This window comes from Macaca nemestrina, chromosome 20 (genome assembly GCF_043159975.1).
Source record: "Macaca nemestrina isolate mMacNem1 chromosome 20, mMacNem.hap1, whole genome shotgun sequence".
Classification (NCBI taxonomy): Eukaryota; Metazoa; Chordata; class Mammalia; order Primates; family Cercopithecidae; genus Macaca; species Macaca nemestrina.
In genome coordinates this window covers 7,242,269-7,253,775 of record NC_092144.1, presented here as the reverse complement: position 1 = coordinate 7,253,775, position 11,507 = coordinate 7,242,269, and the positions used below count along the sequence as shown (strand labels likewise).

At 60.3% G+C, this 11,507-nt stretch overlaps 1 protein-coding gene across 1 annotated transcript; it reads left to right on the top strand.

Annotated features, from left to right (window-relative positions):
- The first annotated feature begins 38 nt into the window (after positions 1-38).
- On the top strand, positions 39-10,827 carry LOC105484413 (XPA binding protein 2). Its single transcript, XM_011745966.2, has 19 exons — positions 39-167; positions 1,368-1,516; positions 1,803-1,926; positions 2,212-2,409; positions 3,457-3,591; positions 3,682-3,846; positions 5,268-5,412; positions 5,832-5,983; positions 6,422-6,541; positions 7,472-7,603; positions 7,704-7,835; positions 7,922-8,035; positions 9,059-9,221; positions 9,315-9,505; positions 9,681-9,803; positions 9,923-10,094; positions 10,293-10,422; positions 10,512-10,621; positions 10,721-10,827. Exons 1-19 carry the CDS (start codon positions 117-119, stop codon positions 10,780-10,782), a joined length of 2,568 nt encoding a protein of 855 aa, XP_011744268.1. The 5' UTR covers positions 39-116; the 3' UTR covers positions 10,783-10,827.
- Positions 10,828-11,507: the final 680 nt, after the last annotated feature.

The window sequence follows — 11,507 nt, the reverse complement described above, 5'->3', positions numbered from 1 at the left end:
CCTGTCCGTCAAAAAGGATTTAACCAATAGAAAACGGGTCTGGCCCGGAGGGGCGGGCCGTCAGTGGTAGATGTCATAAGCGCGCGACTCTCGCCTGTACCTGGGCATCCAGGAAAATGGTGGTGATGGCGCGACTCTCGCGGCCCGAGCGGCCGGACCTTGTCTTCGTGAGTCCACAGAGGAGCCAGGGGTGGCCTGCGTTGGGGCATTGGGACCTGGACGCCGCAGGGGATCGGGGCCGGGTCGCCAAGGGGATTTAGGCCAAAATTGCCAGGCCAAGGATTGGGGACCCTAACGGGCCAGAGACCGGATTGTGATGTCCACACCTAACTGGCCAGGAGTAAAAAATACGGTGTTGTGTCTTAGGGTCTGAGTAGAAAACTACTGTCGAAGGAAAGCGTCTAGCCTCCCGAGCCAGGGGCGGAAATGGGGGCTTGCAGGGAATGGGAGAGGAAGGAGACCGCATAATTGAACCTTGAGAAGTGAAGACCGGTGTCTGAAGTAAAGGCGTGATTACGAGGCCAGGGCTCCGGTTTCTGGAATGAAGGCTTGGTTTTCTAGATAGCGGTCTCTAGGTCTGGACTGCGGCATGACAGTTTCTGGGGGTGGTGGCCAGGCTAGAAGAACCCTGGTGTTGTGGAGCTTGTCAGGCAATGGCCAATGAAATGCTTATTGTCTGGAGTAGAGGCGTGACATCTTCACCAGATTCTTGGTGTGCAGAGTTAAAGGCTTGGCTTCTGGTGTATAACTGCTCTTATGAGATAAAGTCCTAGCTTTTAACTTCTGGGGCAGAGTTGAGCTAGATGCTGGCTAGTGGGATCCTGGGGGTGGGGCCAGTGGCTTGAAATCTGGACCTGAGAGCCCTGGTGGCTGGGGTGAAGATCTGGTCGTCTGGGCCTGGAGTGGAGATGGGTCAGTTGGTGACAGTGGGAGCCTGAGGGGCCAAAGGCCTGGTGTCTGGGAAGAGGCATGTTTTGAAGAAGTGGGGTCTGGTGTCCAGGACAGAGGCCTGGCATCTGGGCCAGGGCCTTGGTAGCTAAGGAGTCTGACCATTTGGGGCAGAAAGCGAGTGGTGATGTGGACTCATGCCTGGCCCAGAGCCCTAATAACTGAGAAGTCTGATGATTTGGGTTCAATTTTGGGTAGTTGAATTCTGAGGAGTAAAGGTCTGGGCCAGTGTCTTGGTGTCTGGGCATCTGGTTTGGTGCCTGGTTTGGGGCCTGGGCATCTGGTGACCTGACTTCCTTGGTGGGTGGTGGGATCTGGGTAAAAGTCCAGAGTTTGGACCTGAGCCCCAGTAGTGGGGTGGTGCTGCACGCAGGCCCTGAGGGTAGACCTCTCTTCTCCCCATTCCCTGGCCCTGGCAGGAGGAAGAGGACCTCCCCTATGAGGAGGAAATCATGCGGAACCAGTTCTCTGTCAAATGCTGGCTTCGCTACATCGAGTTCAAACAGGGCGCCCCGAAGCCCAGGCTCAATCAGCTATATGAGCGGGCACTCAAGCTGCTACCTTGCAGGTGGGAATGGCTCCAGCTGCCCTGCCCACCAGCCCCTGCCCCCCCCGGTCCAGTTATAACAAAACTGCCAAGTAGGTCCCAGGTGATTGCTTTGTGTCCCATCACTGACCTGTACATCCCTTGATGGGTCAGCACACCTCCTCTGATGTCCCAGTCTGTCCCTGTCATTGCTGAGACATGTCACCCCTCCCACACCCACATTTGCCAACAGGGGCAGGGCAGATGGTTCTGGGTGGGGAGGTCCATAAAGCTGACCGATCAGGATCTGTCCCCTCCTGTTCCCCAGCTACAAACTCTGGTACCGATACCTGAAGGCACGTCGGGCACAGGTGAAGCATCGCTGTGTGACCGACCCCGCCTATGAAGATGTCAACAACTGCCATGAGAGGGCCTTTGTGTTCATGCACAAGGTCTGGGGCTAGGCGAGGGGATAAATCAGGGGGGGGCTCAGTCCATGGTGGTGGGTGGGGTAGGGACAGGGGCTGGGCTCAGCATGTTAGGGATGGGGGCCTGGAATCCTGTTGCTTCTGTGCATGGGAAGTTGGGCTGGACTCAGTCCTGGAGCTGGGGGTGTCTGGGTCCTGCTGCATTTATGTGGAGGCCCCAGGTGTGACTCAGCCACAGGACATCAAGTGTCTGTGGCTAGGCCATGGAGTCCGTGGCTTAGCCCCAGCCGCCGCTCCCCACACCCCCAGATGCCCCGTCTGTGGCTAGATTACTGCCAGTTCCTCATGGACCAGGGGCGCGTCACACACACCCGCCGCACCTTCGACCGTGCCCTCCGGGCACTGCCCATCACGCAGCACTCTCGAATTTGGCCCCTGTATCTGCGCTTCCTGCGCTCACACCCACTGCCCGAGACAGCTGTGCGAGGCTATCGGCGCTTCCTCAAGGTGAGCCCAGCAGGTACGCTGGTTCCCCAGGTTAGTTTCCAGAAACTGCCTCACTGTGACACTAGCTCCGTATAGGATGTCACCCAGCAGACTGGATGTGGGAAGAGGCACCAGGAGATGCATATGTCTTGTCCGTGATTCATGTCTTTATTTTCCAAATAGTTTGCTCACGCCAGTTTCACATTAGGCATAGAGATGGGTGCTGAGGACAGTGTGGCTAAGACACTCCCTACCTGCATGGAGCTTTTAGTCTAACTAGGAAGACGGATGTATGTGAGCTGATGGCATGAACTAGAGTAAAACCACAGCCATGATGAGGGCCAGGAATAGGAGGTGGGGAGAAGCAGGCAGGGTGGAGAGTGGAAGCATCAGCTGGGCGGGAGTGGGGCATGGTTTGCTCAAACTTACAGTATCTGTTCTGTGACATTTGGATTCTAAGCTGGACCAGTCAGGACTGAGGCTGGACCCATGGGGCCCAGGCTGGACACTATAGTCAAGGCTGGACCCATGGGATCAAGGCTGACCCAAAAGGGCCAAGGCTAGACCAGTCAGGACTGAGGCTGGACCAGTGGAGCCAAGGCTGGATCCGTTGTGGGTTAGGGGTCAATTCTAAACCAAAAGGATCAAGGCTGGACCTTTGGGGCTGAGACTGGACCACTGCAGTCAAGGCTGTGCCGTTGCAGGGGTCAATTCTAACCCAAAAGGATCAAGGCTGGACCTTTGGGGCTGAGACTGGACCACTGCAGTCAAGGCTGTGCCGTTGCAGGTCAAGGCTAACCCAAAAGGTCCGCAGCTGGTCTAGTCAGGACTGAGGTTGGACCAGTGGAGCCCAGGCAGGACCCATAGAGGGTCGAGCCTAACCCAGTGGGGCCAAGGCTAGACCAGTAGGAACCGGGCTGGACCAGTGGGGCTGAGGCTGGTTTGACAGGGCTTGCTTTTGCCCAAGACAGTTGTAAATGGGTGGGGGGCACCCCAAAGCCACTGAATCGGGAGGTGGGCATAGCCCTGCCGCCCCACTGACTGCCTGAGGGGTGGGTCGGTCCCCAGCTGAGTCCCGAGAGTGCAGAGGAGTACATTGAGTACCTGAAGTCAAGTGACCGGCTGGATGAGGCTGCACAGCGCCTGGCCACTGTGGTGAACGACGAGCGTTTCGTGTCTAAGGCCGGCAAGTCCAACTACCAGGTGGGCCTGCTGGGAGCCGAGTGGGTGGGAGGGCCACCCCCCTCCATGACTGAGCCTGAGACTCTCCCCCCGCTGCCCCATGCCCTGCAGCTGTGGCACGAGCTGTGCGACCTCATCTCCCAGAACCCGGACAAGGTACAGTCCCTCAATGTGGACGCCATCATCCGTGGGGGCCTCACCCGCTTCACCGACCAGCTGGGCAAGCTCTGGTGTTCGCTCGCCGACTACTACATCCGCAGCGGCCACTTCGAGAAGGTGCACACTGGCACACGGGGCTCTGGGTTCGGAGTGGGGTCTCCCTCCGACACTTGGGGATACATGTTGACACATACACAGGCAGAAAACATGTGCCATTTATGGCTGGGCACGGTGGCTCACGCCTGTCATCCCAGCGCTTGGGGAGGCCGAGGCAGTAGAATCCCTTGAGGTCAGTGCTTCAAGACCAGCCTGGCCAACGTGGCATAACCCCATCTCTACTAAAAATACAAAAATTGGTCAGATATGGTGGCGGGCACCTATAATCCCAGCTACTCGGGAGGCTGAGGCAGGAGAATCGCTTGAACTTGGGAGGTGGAGGTTGCAGTGAGCCGAGATCACGCCACTGCACTCCAGCCTGGGTGGCAGAGCGAGATTCCATCTCAAAAAAAAAAAAAAAAGTGCCATTTGTGACAGACATGCGTGTCCCTGCACACGATTGCCGTCCTGGTGACGGGAGGGAGACACTCCTGCCTGCAAGCCCACCAGCCTTGGAGTCAGCCACACTTGCGTTCAGGGTTCACCCTCTGGCTGTGTGGCCTTGGCCCCACTAAGGCTGGGTGTCCTCATTTGTACAATCAGGGTGACAGTTAATGCCTGTCACCAATCAGCATGGTGACACAGGCACAGCACTGAGTAGGTACGTGGTGTGAGGGCCACTCCCTCAGGGGTTAGCTGACTATGGCTCTTGGTAGGTGATGGAGTGGCAAGCTCAGGGGACGGTCTGGGGGCAGGTGGGCGCAGAGGGGGCTGGAGCCGAGAGCAGGGAGGCACAGGAAGCCGGGGAAGATGGGTTGGGAGCCTTGAAAGCCAAATGGGCTGGCCGTGCTGCTGACTAGGGGAGCTGCCAGTGGGGTGTGGATGGTATGTGCTTCCCAGCGCCCTTTCCAGGGGCACATGTAGGCCAAGGCTGTTGGAGGCAGCAGGGTGAGACCCGTCAGGGCTGGGTGGAGAGTGGGCCTGAGCTGGGGTGGGTGAACCAGGCGGGGGACAGGCAGGCTGGGGAAGAGGGTCAGGCAAGCCAGAGGGGTACTTTGGAGCCAAGTCTGAGCCCTCGGAGAATGAACTGAGGCAAGGGTCCCTGCAGGGTGGACCCATAGGCGCTGGGGGGGTTTTGGCCACCTATTGGGTGCCAAGTGCTTCACACACGTGTCTCAGTTGAGCCTGAGGTCACTGTGCACAAAGAGCAGTCGCCCGGTTTACTAAGGGGGTCCTGAAGCTCCCAAGATCACCCTGGCAGTGCAGGGCAGGGTGGGGGCGAGAAGCCTCTACTGACACTCTGTCCTGGGATCACGGCCCAGAGGTGCTGGATGGGTCCCCGGGAGGCCCCAGGGGTTCCAGATTGGGGCTGGTGCTAAGAGTGCTGCTGCCTGTCCCCTGCGTCGCTTTCCTCTCACCTCCCCTTCCCTGGGTCCCCACAGGCTCGGGATGTGTACGAGGAGGCCATCCGGACGGTGATGACGGTGCGGGACTTCACACAGGTGTTTGACAGCTATGCCCAGTTTGAGGAGAGCATGATCGCCGCAAAGATGGAGACCGCCTCAGAGCTGGGGCGCGAGGAGGAGGGTGAGCCTCTGGGGGCCCTGGCTGGTGGGGAGAGAGCTGAGTGGACCTCAGCGGGTAGGGGCGCGGCACAACTTAGGTGGGGCAGCCCCAGGAGGCTCAGCTGGGGCCCAGCAGGGAAGGAGGCTGGGTGAATGCAGGGGTTGTGGGGGTCTCGGAGGAGCCAGGAATGGTGACATATCTCAGGCCTGGACCAGAGCCTGGCAAGGCAGGAGGGCTAGGGGAACAGTGGGGGTAGGAGGGGTATCCTCAGTACCTGGGGTTGGGGGTGGGACTCAGGTGCACACCCGAGCTGAGTGTCTAGGGCCCAGAGCACTTGGCTGGGGGCTGGAGCGGAGTGAGGGCAGGGAGCAGAGGCGGCGGCGTTCAGGGCCCTGCATCCTGGGTCTCGGCCCCTCACGAACTCCCCTTGCGGCTCCCAGACGATGTGGACCTGGAGCTGCGCCTGGCCCGCTTCGAGCAGCTCATCAGCCGACGTCCCCTGCTGCTCAACAGCGTCTTGCTGCGCCAAAACCCACACCACGTGCACGAGTGGCACAAGCGCGTCGCCCTGCACCAGGGCCGCCCCCGGGAGGTGCGTGAAGCCTGCCCTGGTCCTGCCCCTGAGGGCCCGTTTCCTGCAGAACTGGGGAGCCACCCACCTTCACCCATAATGTCACCTCCTGGGGCCTGACTGTGCTTAGTAGGTCCCATTCCACCCGTGTTCTTGGGATTCTCGTCCTGCTATGGCCCCGCCCCTCAGAGCCACAGCTCCCTCCTGGCCCCACCCCTTGGAGGGCCACAACTCCCTCTGGGCCCCGCCCCTTGGAGCGCCACAGCTCTCTCCCGGCCCCGCCCATTAGGGCCACAGCTCTCCTGACCCCGCCCCTTGGGGGGCCACAGCTCTCTTGGTCCCGACCCTTGGCAGGTGCCACAGCACCCTCCAGGCCCCACCCCTCAGAGCCACAGCTCTGCCCCGACACTCATCTGCAGGGTCCTGAGTCCCATATGACCTCCTCTCTCCTGTCTCCAGATCATCAACACCTACACAGAGGCTGTGCAGACGGTGGACCCCTTCAAGGCCACAGGCAAGCCCCACACTCTGTGGGTGGCGTTTGCCAAGTTTTATGAGGACAACGGGCAGCTGGACGATGTGAGCACCCTGCTGCGTGTGCCTGTGTGTTCATGTATGTGTGCATGCATGTGTGTGCTCGTGTGTGTGCATGTATGTGCGTGTGCCTGTGTGTTCATGCATGTGTGCATGCATGTGTGCATGTATGTGCGTGTGCCTGTGTTCATGTATGTGTGCATGCATGTGTGTGCTCGTGTGTGCATGTATGTGCGTGTGCCTGTGTGTTCATGCATGTGTGCATGCATGTGTGTGCTCGTATGTGTGCATGTATGTGCGTGTGCCTGTGTTCATGTGTGTGTGCATGCATGTGTGCTCGTGTGTGCATGTATGTGCGTGTGCCTGTGTGTTCATGTATGTGTGCATGCATGTGTGCTCGTATGTGTGCATGTATGTGCGTGTGCCTGTGTTCATGTATGTGTGCATGCATGTGTGTGCTCGTATGTGTGCATGTATGTGCGTGTGCCTGCGTGTTCATGTATGTGTGCATACATGTGTGTGCTCGTGTATGTGTGCATGTATTTGTGCCTGTGTGTTCATGCATGTGTGCATGCATGTGTGCTCGTATGTGTGTGCATGTATGTGCGTGTGCCTGTGTGTTCATGTGTCCATGCGTGTGTGCATGTATGTGTGCCTGTGTGTTCATGTATGTGCATGCATGTGTGCTCGTATGTGTGTGCGTGTGTTCATGTATGTGCACATGCACGTGTGTGCTTGTATGTGTGCATGCATGTGCGTGTGCCTGTGTGCGCACGTGTGTGTGCATGGATGTGTGCCTGTGTGCATGTGTGTGCATGTTTGGGTGCATGCATGTGTGTGCACACGTGTGTGCCTGTGTGTATGCACATATGTTTGTGCCTGTACGTTTGTGAGCACGGTCATCTTTCTGACCCTTGGTGATGGGGGCTGTCCAGGCGGGCAGGGTCTCAGCCTGGCCTCTGCCTGCCCTTGCAGGCCCGTGTCATCCTGGAGAAGGCCACCAAGGTGAACTTCAAGCAGGTGGATGACCTGGCAAGCGTGTGGTGTCAGTGCGGGGAGTTGGAGCTCCGACACGAGAACTACGATGAGGCCTTGCGGCTGCTGCGAGTGAGAACAGGCCCAGGTTGTGGGGTGGGGGCTGCAGGTTGTACGGCCGGGGCCCAGGACAGCCCCTGAGCGCCTCCCCGGCCGCTGTCTGCCCCTGCAGAAGGCCACGGCGCTGCCTGCCCGCCGGGCCGAGTACTTTGATGGCTCAGAGCCCGTGCAGAACCGTGTGTACAAGTCGCTGAAGGTCTGGTCCATGCTCGCCGACCTGGAGGAGAGCCTCGGTACCTTCCAGGTGAGCTGCCTGTGGCTGGGGAGGGACGGGGCCCCAGATTCGGCTGCAGAACCACCTCTGACCTGTCCCCATCCCCGCCCCCATAGTCCACCAAAGCCGTGTATGACCGCATCCTGGACCTGCGCATCGCGACACCCCAGATCGTCATCAACTATGCCATGTTCCTGGAGGAGCACAAGTACTTTGAGGAGAGCTTCAAGGTGAGGGGCTGGGGCAGACCCAGAGGCCCCTGATGGTGGTGTCCCCTCCCCCAGGGAGCCTCGGCACCTTACAAGTCCGCTGGGGTTTGTGTGACACAGTATACAGACTGGGTGATTTAAACAACAGAGATTCAGCTTCTCCCTGTCCTGGAGGCTGGAAGTCCAGGATGGAGGCGTGGGCAGGGCTGGTTCCTCCCGAGGCCTCTCTCCTTAGCTTATAGGCAGCCACCTTCTCCCTGTGTCTTTGTGTGGCCTTCTCTTTGTGTGTGTCACTTTCGAAATTTCCTCTTCTTAAAAGGACATCAGTCATAATGGATTAGGCGGCCCCTAATGACCTCAGTTTAACTTAATGATCTCATCTTCAAACGAATCTACCTTCTGAGGTACTGGGGGTTAAGATTGCAGCATACGAATGTTGTGGCAGGGCACAGTTCATTCCACAGCAGGCACGGAGTTCTGCTTCCGTGTGCACCTGTGACTTGTGGGGAGGGTGTTGGTGCCAGTGTGTGCGGGCTGTCCCTGCCCCGCTGCTCAGGAGATGGCTTGTGGGGTCCATGGGGTGGGTTGCGTGTCTCCATGGCAAGGCCCTGTCCCGCGGCCGGAGCAGTCATGTTTGTGTGTGTTTCTATGGATCATGTGGGCATTATACAGATACACAAATGGGGAGGTCGTACATGCACATGTGTGCTGCTGCCTGCCCCTCTGCCTGGGGTTATGGCCTTCTCCCTGGGGATGGGCAACCAGTATCAGCGGAGCTGGGGAGCCACCCACCTTCACCCATCCCCCATCACGTCACCTCCTATGGGGTCAGACTGCTTAGCAGGTCCCATTGCACCCCTGTTCTTGGGGTTCTCGCAGAGGGAGACAGTGCAGAGGACAGACCCCAACAACTGCCATTAGGGACAGGGAAGGGCCCCGAGGGAGACCCCAGCGGGCTCCCTACAGACGTCACCCAAGGACATCCCGGGTGCCTGGTGGTCTCTACCTACAGACTCTTACGTATGACCGTCCCTCTGGTAACAGGCGTACGAGCGCGGCATCTCGCTGTTCAAGTGGCCCAACGTGTCCGACATCTGGAGCACCTACCTGACCAAATTCATTGCCCGCTATGGGGGCCGCAAGCTGGAGCGGGCACGGGACCTGTTTGAACAGGCTCTGGATGGCTGTCCCCCAAAATATGCCAAGAGTGAGGCGGGCAGATGGCATGGGAGGGCAAGCGGGCTGGGTTTCTGACTGGCCCTGGCTGACCGTGCTTCCCTCTTCCCTCTGCCCCGCCCAGCCTTGTACCTGCTGTACGCACAGCTGGAGGAGGAGTGGGGCCTGGCTCGGCATGCCATGGCCGTGTACGAGCGTGCCACCAGGGCTGTGGAGCCTGCCCAGCAGTATGACATGTTCAACATCTACATCAAGCGGGCGGCCGAGATCTATGGGGTCACGCACACTCGCGGCATCTACCAGAAGGCCATTGAGGTACCCACTGCGGGAGTCCAGGCCGGGGCCGGAGGTCCCTGAGCAGATGGAAGGGGTCCAGGCAGGTGGGAGGGGCTGGGGAGGAGCCTTCTGGAAGCACAGGGATGGCCATAGTGTGTTGGGAGCCCCGACCTACCCTGGCCTCATTCCTGGCCTCCCCAACCCTGGTGTCCAGGTGCTGTCGGACGAGCACGCGCGTGAGATGTGCCTGCGGTTTGCAGATATGGAGTGCAAGCTCGGGGAGATCGACCGCGCCCGGGCCATCTACAGCTTCTGCTCCCAGATCTGTGACCCCCGGGTAGGGCTAGGGGCTGGGGAGGGACGGGCATCAGGGTTGGGGATGTGGCAGAGTCAGCCACCTCACGGGCACACACACCCACCCCTGCCCTGCCCTGCCCTGCCCCGCCCCCCACACAGACGACCGGCGCGTTCTGGCAGACGTGGAAGGACTTCGAGGTCCGGCACGGCAACGAGGACACCATCAAGGAGATGCTGCGTATCCGGCGCAGCGTGCAGGCCACGTACAACACACAGGTCAACTTCATGGCCTCGCAGATGCTCAAGGTCTCCGGCAGTGCCACGGGCACCGGTGAGCCGCCCCAGCTAGCTGGGTCCCTGATCCAGGGCATCTCAGCCCGGCCTGACCTGGGCTTTCTGGGTCTGGAGCCTCAGGTCCTGACGGGAACCTCCTTGAGGGCTGAGCCATTGCCTGGGGGACTGGGACAGTGTGGCATCTGATGTGTGGTAGGGGCCCCCGTGGTGCTGACCCCCTGCTCCCGCCCCCTAGTGTCTGACCTGGCCCCCGGGCAGAGCGGCATGGACGACATGAAGCTGCTGGAACAGCGGGCAGAGCAGCTGGCAGCTGAGGCGGAGCGCGACCAGCCCTCGCGTGCCCAGAGCAAGATCCTGTTCGTGAGGTGAGGGTGGATCCTGGGATGGGACAGGACTGGGACAGGTCCCGAGGGGGCCCAGGGTGGGGAACTGAGGCAGCTTGGCCTGTCCCCAGGAGTGACGCCTCCCGGGAGGAGCTGGCGGAGCTGGCACAGCAGGTCAACCCCGAGGAGATCCAGCTGGGCGAGGACGAGGACGAGGACGAGATGGACCTGGAGCCCAACGGTGAGGGCCTGGCGGGGATGGGGACGGGGGCAGGGCCAGGGCAGGCCTCCGGGGACAGGCCACCGCCAGGAGGGTGACTGGCTCCCGCCTTCCCCACAGAGGTTCGGCTGGAGCAGCAGAGCGTGCCAGCCGCCGTGTTCGGCAGCCTGAAGGAAGACTGACCCGTCCCCCCTCCCCTCCCCAATACAGCCACGTTTGTACATCAAGGTTTGAGCCTCCTTCCTGCTGCCCAGGTGCCCGAGGGAGGGCAGCTCAGGAGTGCCTGGCCCTGGGCCCGGATTGGCTGCTGTGGGAGGTGGGGCGGCTGGGCCCTAGGCCAGACGCCGCCCGGCCTCACCCCGCAGAGCCAGTTCTGGACTCGAGAGGCCAGTCCCTCCGCTGCCTGGGGCCTTGGAGTGGGTCCTGCCCGGAAACTTCCTTGAGCCTCTGCAGCCTGGGAAGGGCAGTCCGGCCCGACTGCCCAGGTCTTGCTAGCCCCTGCCTCTCAGAGGCTTTGTGTGGCGCGAGGCAGCTACCCCCTCCCTGGGGTGGCACCCGCTCTCTGCTCCCCACCAGGGACTGGCCCTTGCCCTCGAGTCTTGGAGTCAGGCAGGCTCTGGCCCAGCTCTGAGAACTGATTAGTAAGACGCTTCTGTGCCTGGAGGGGGGCTGGGTGCCAGACCTCGTGCACTGCCCCAGACCAGGGCGTGGTCCTTAGTCCTAAGCCTGGGAAGCCATTAGTGGACTCTAGGCTATTAAGGGGTTTTAAGCATCAAGGGATATAATCAGATTTGTGCTTCGAACGGGTTACACAGGCTGCTGTGTGGGCAGGAGGCAGCTGGGGACATGGGGAGGCCCAGGCCATTGGCTTGGACTTTGCGGGGAGGTGACAGGGCTGGAGAGAAGT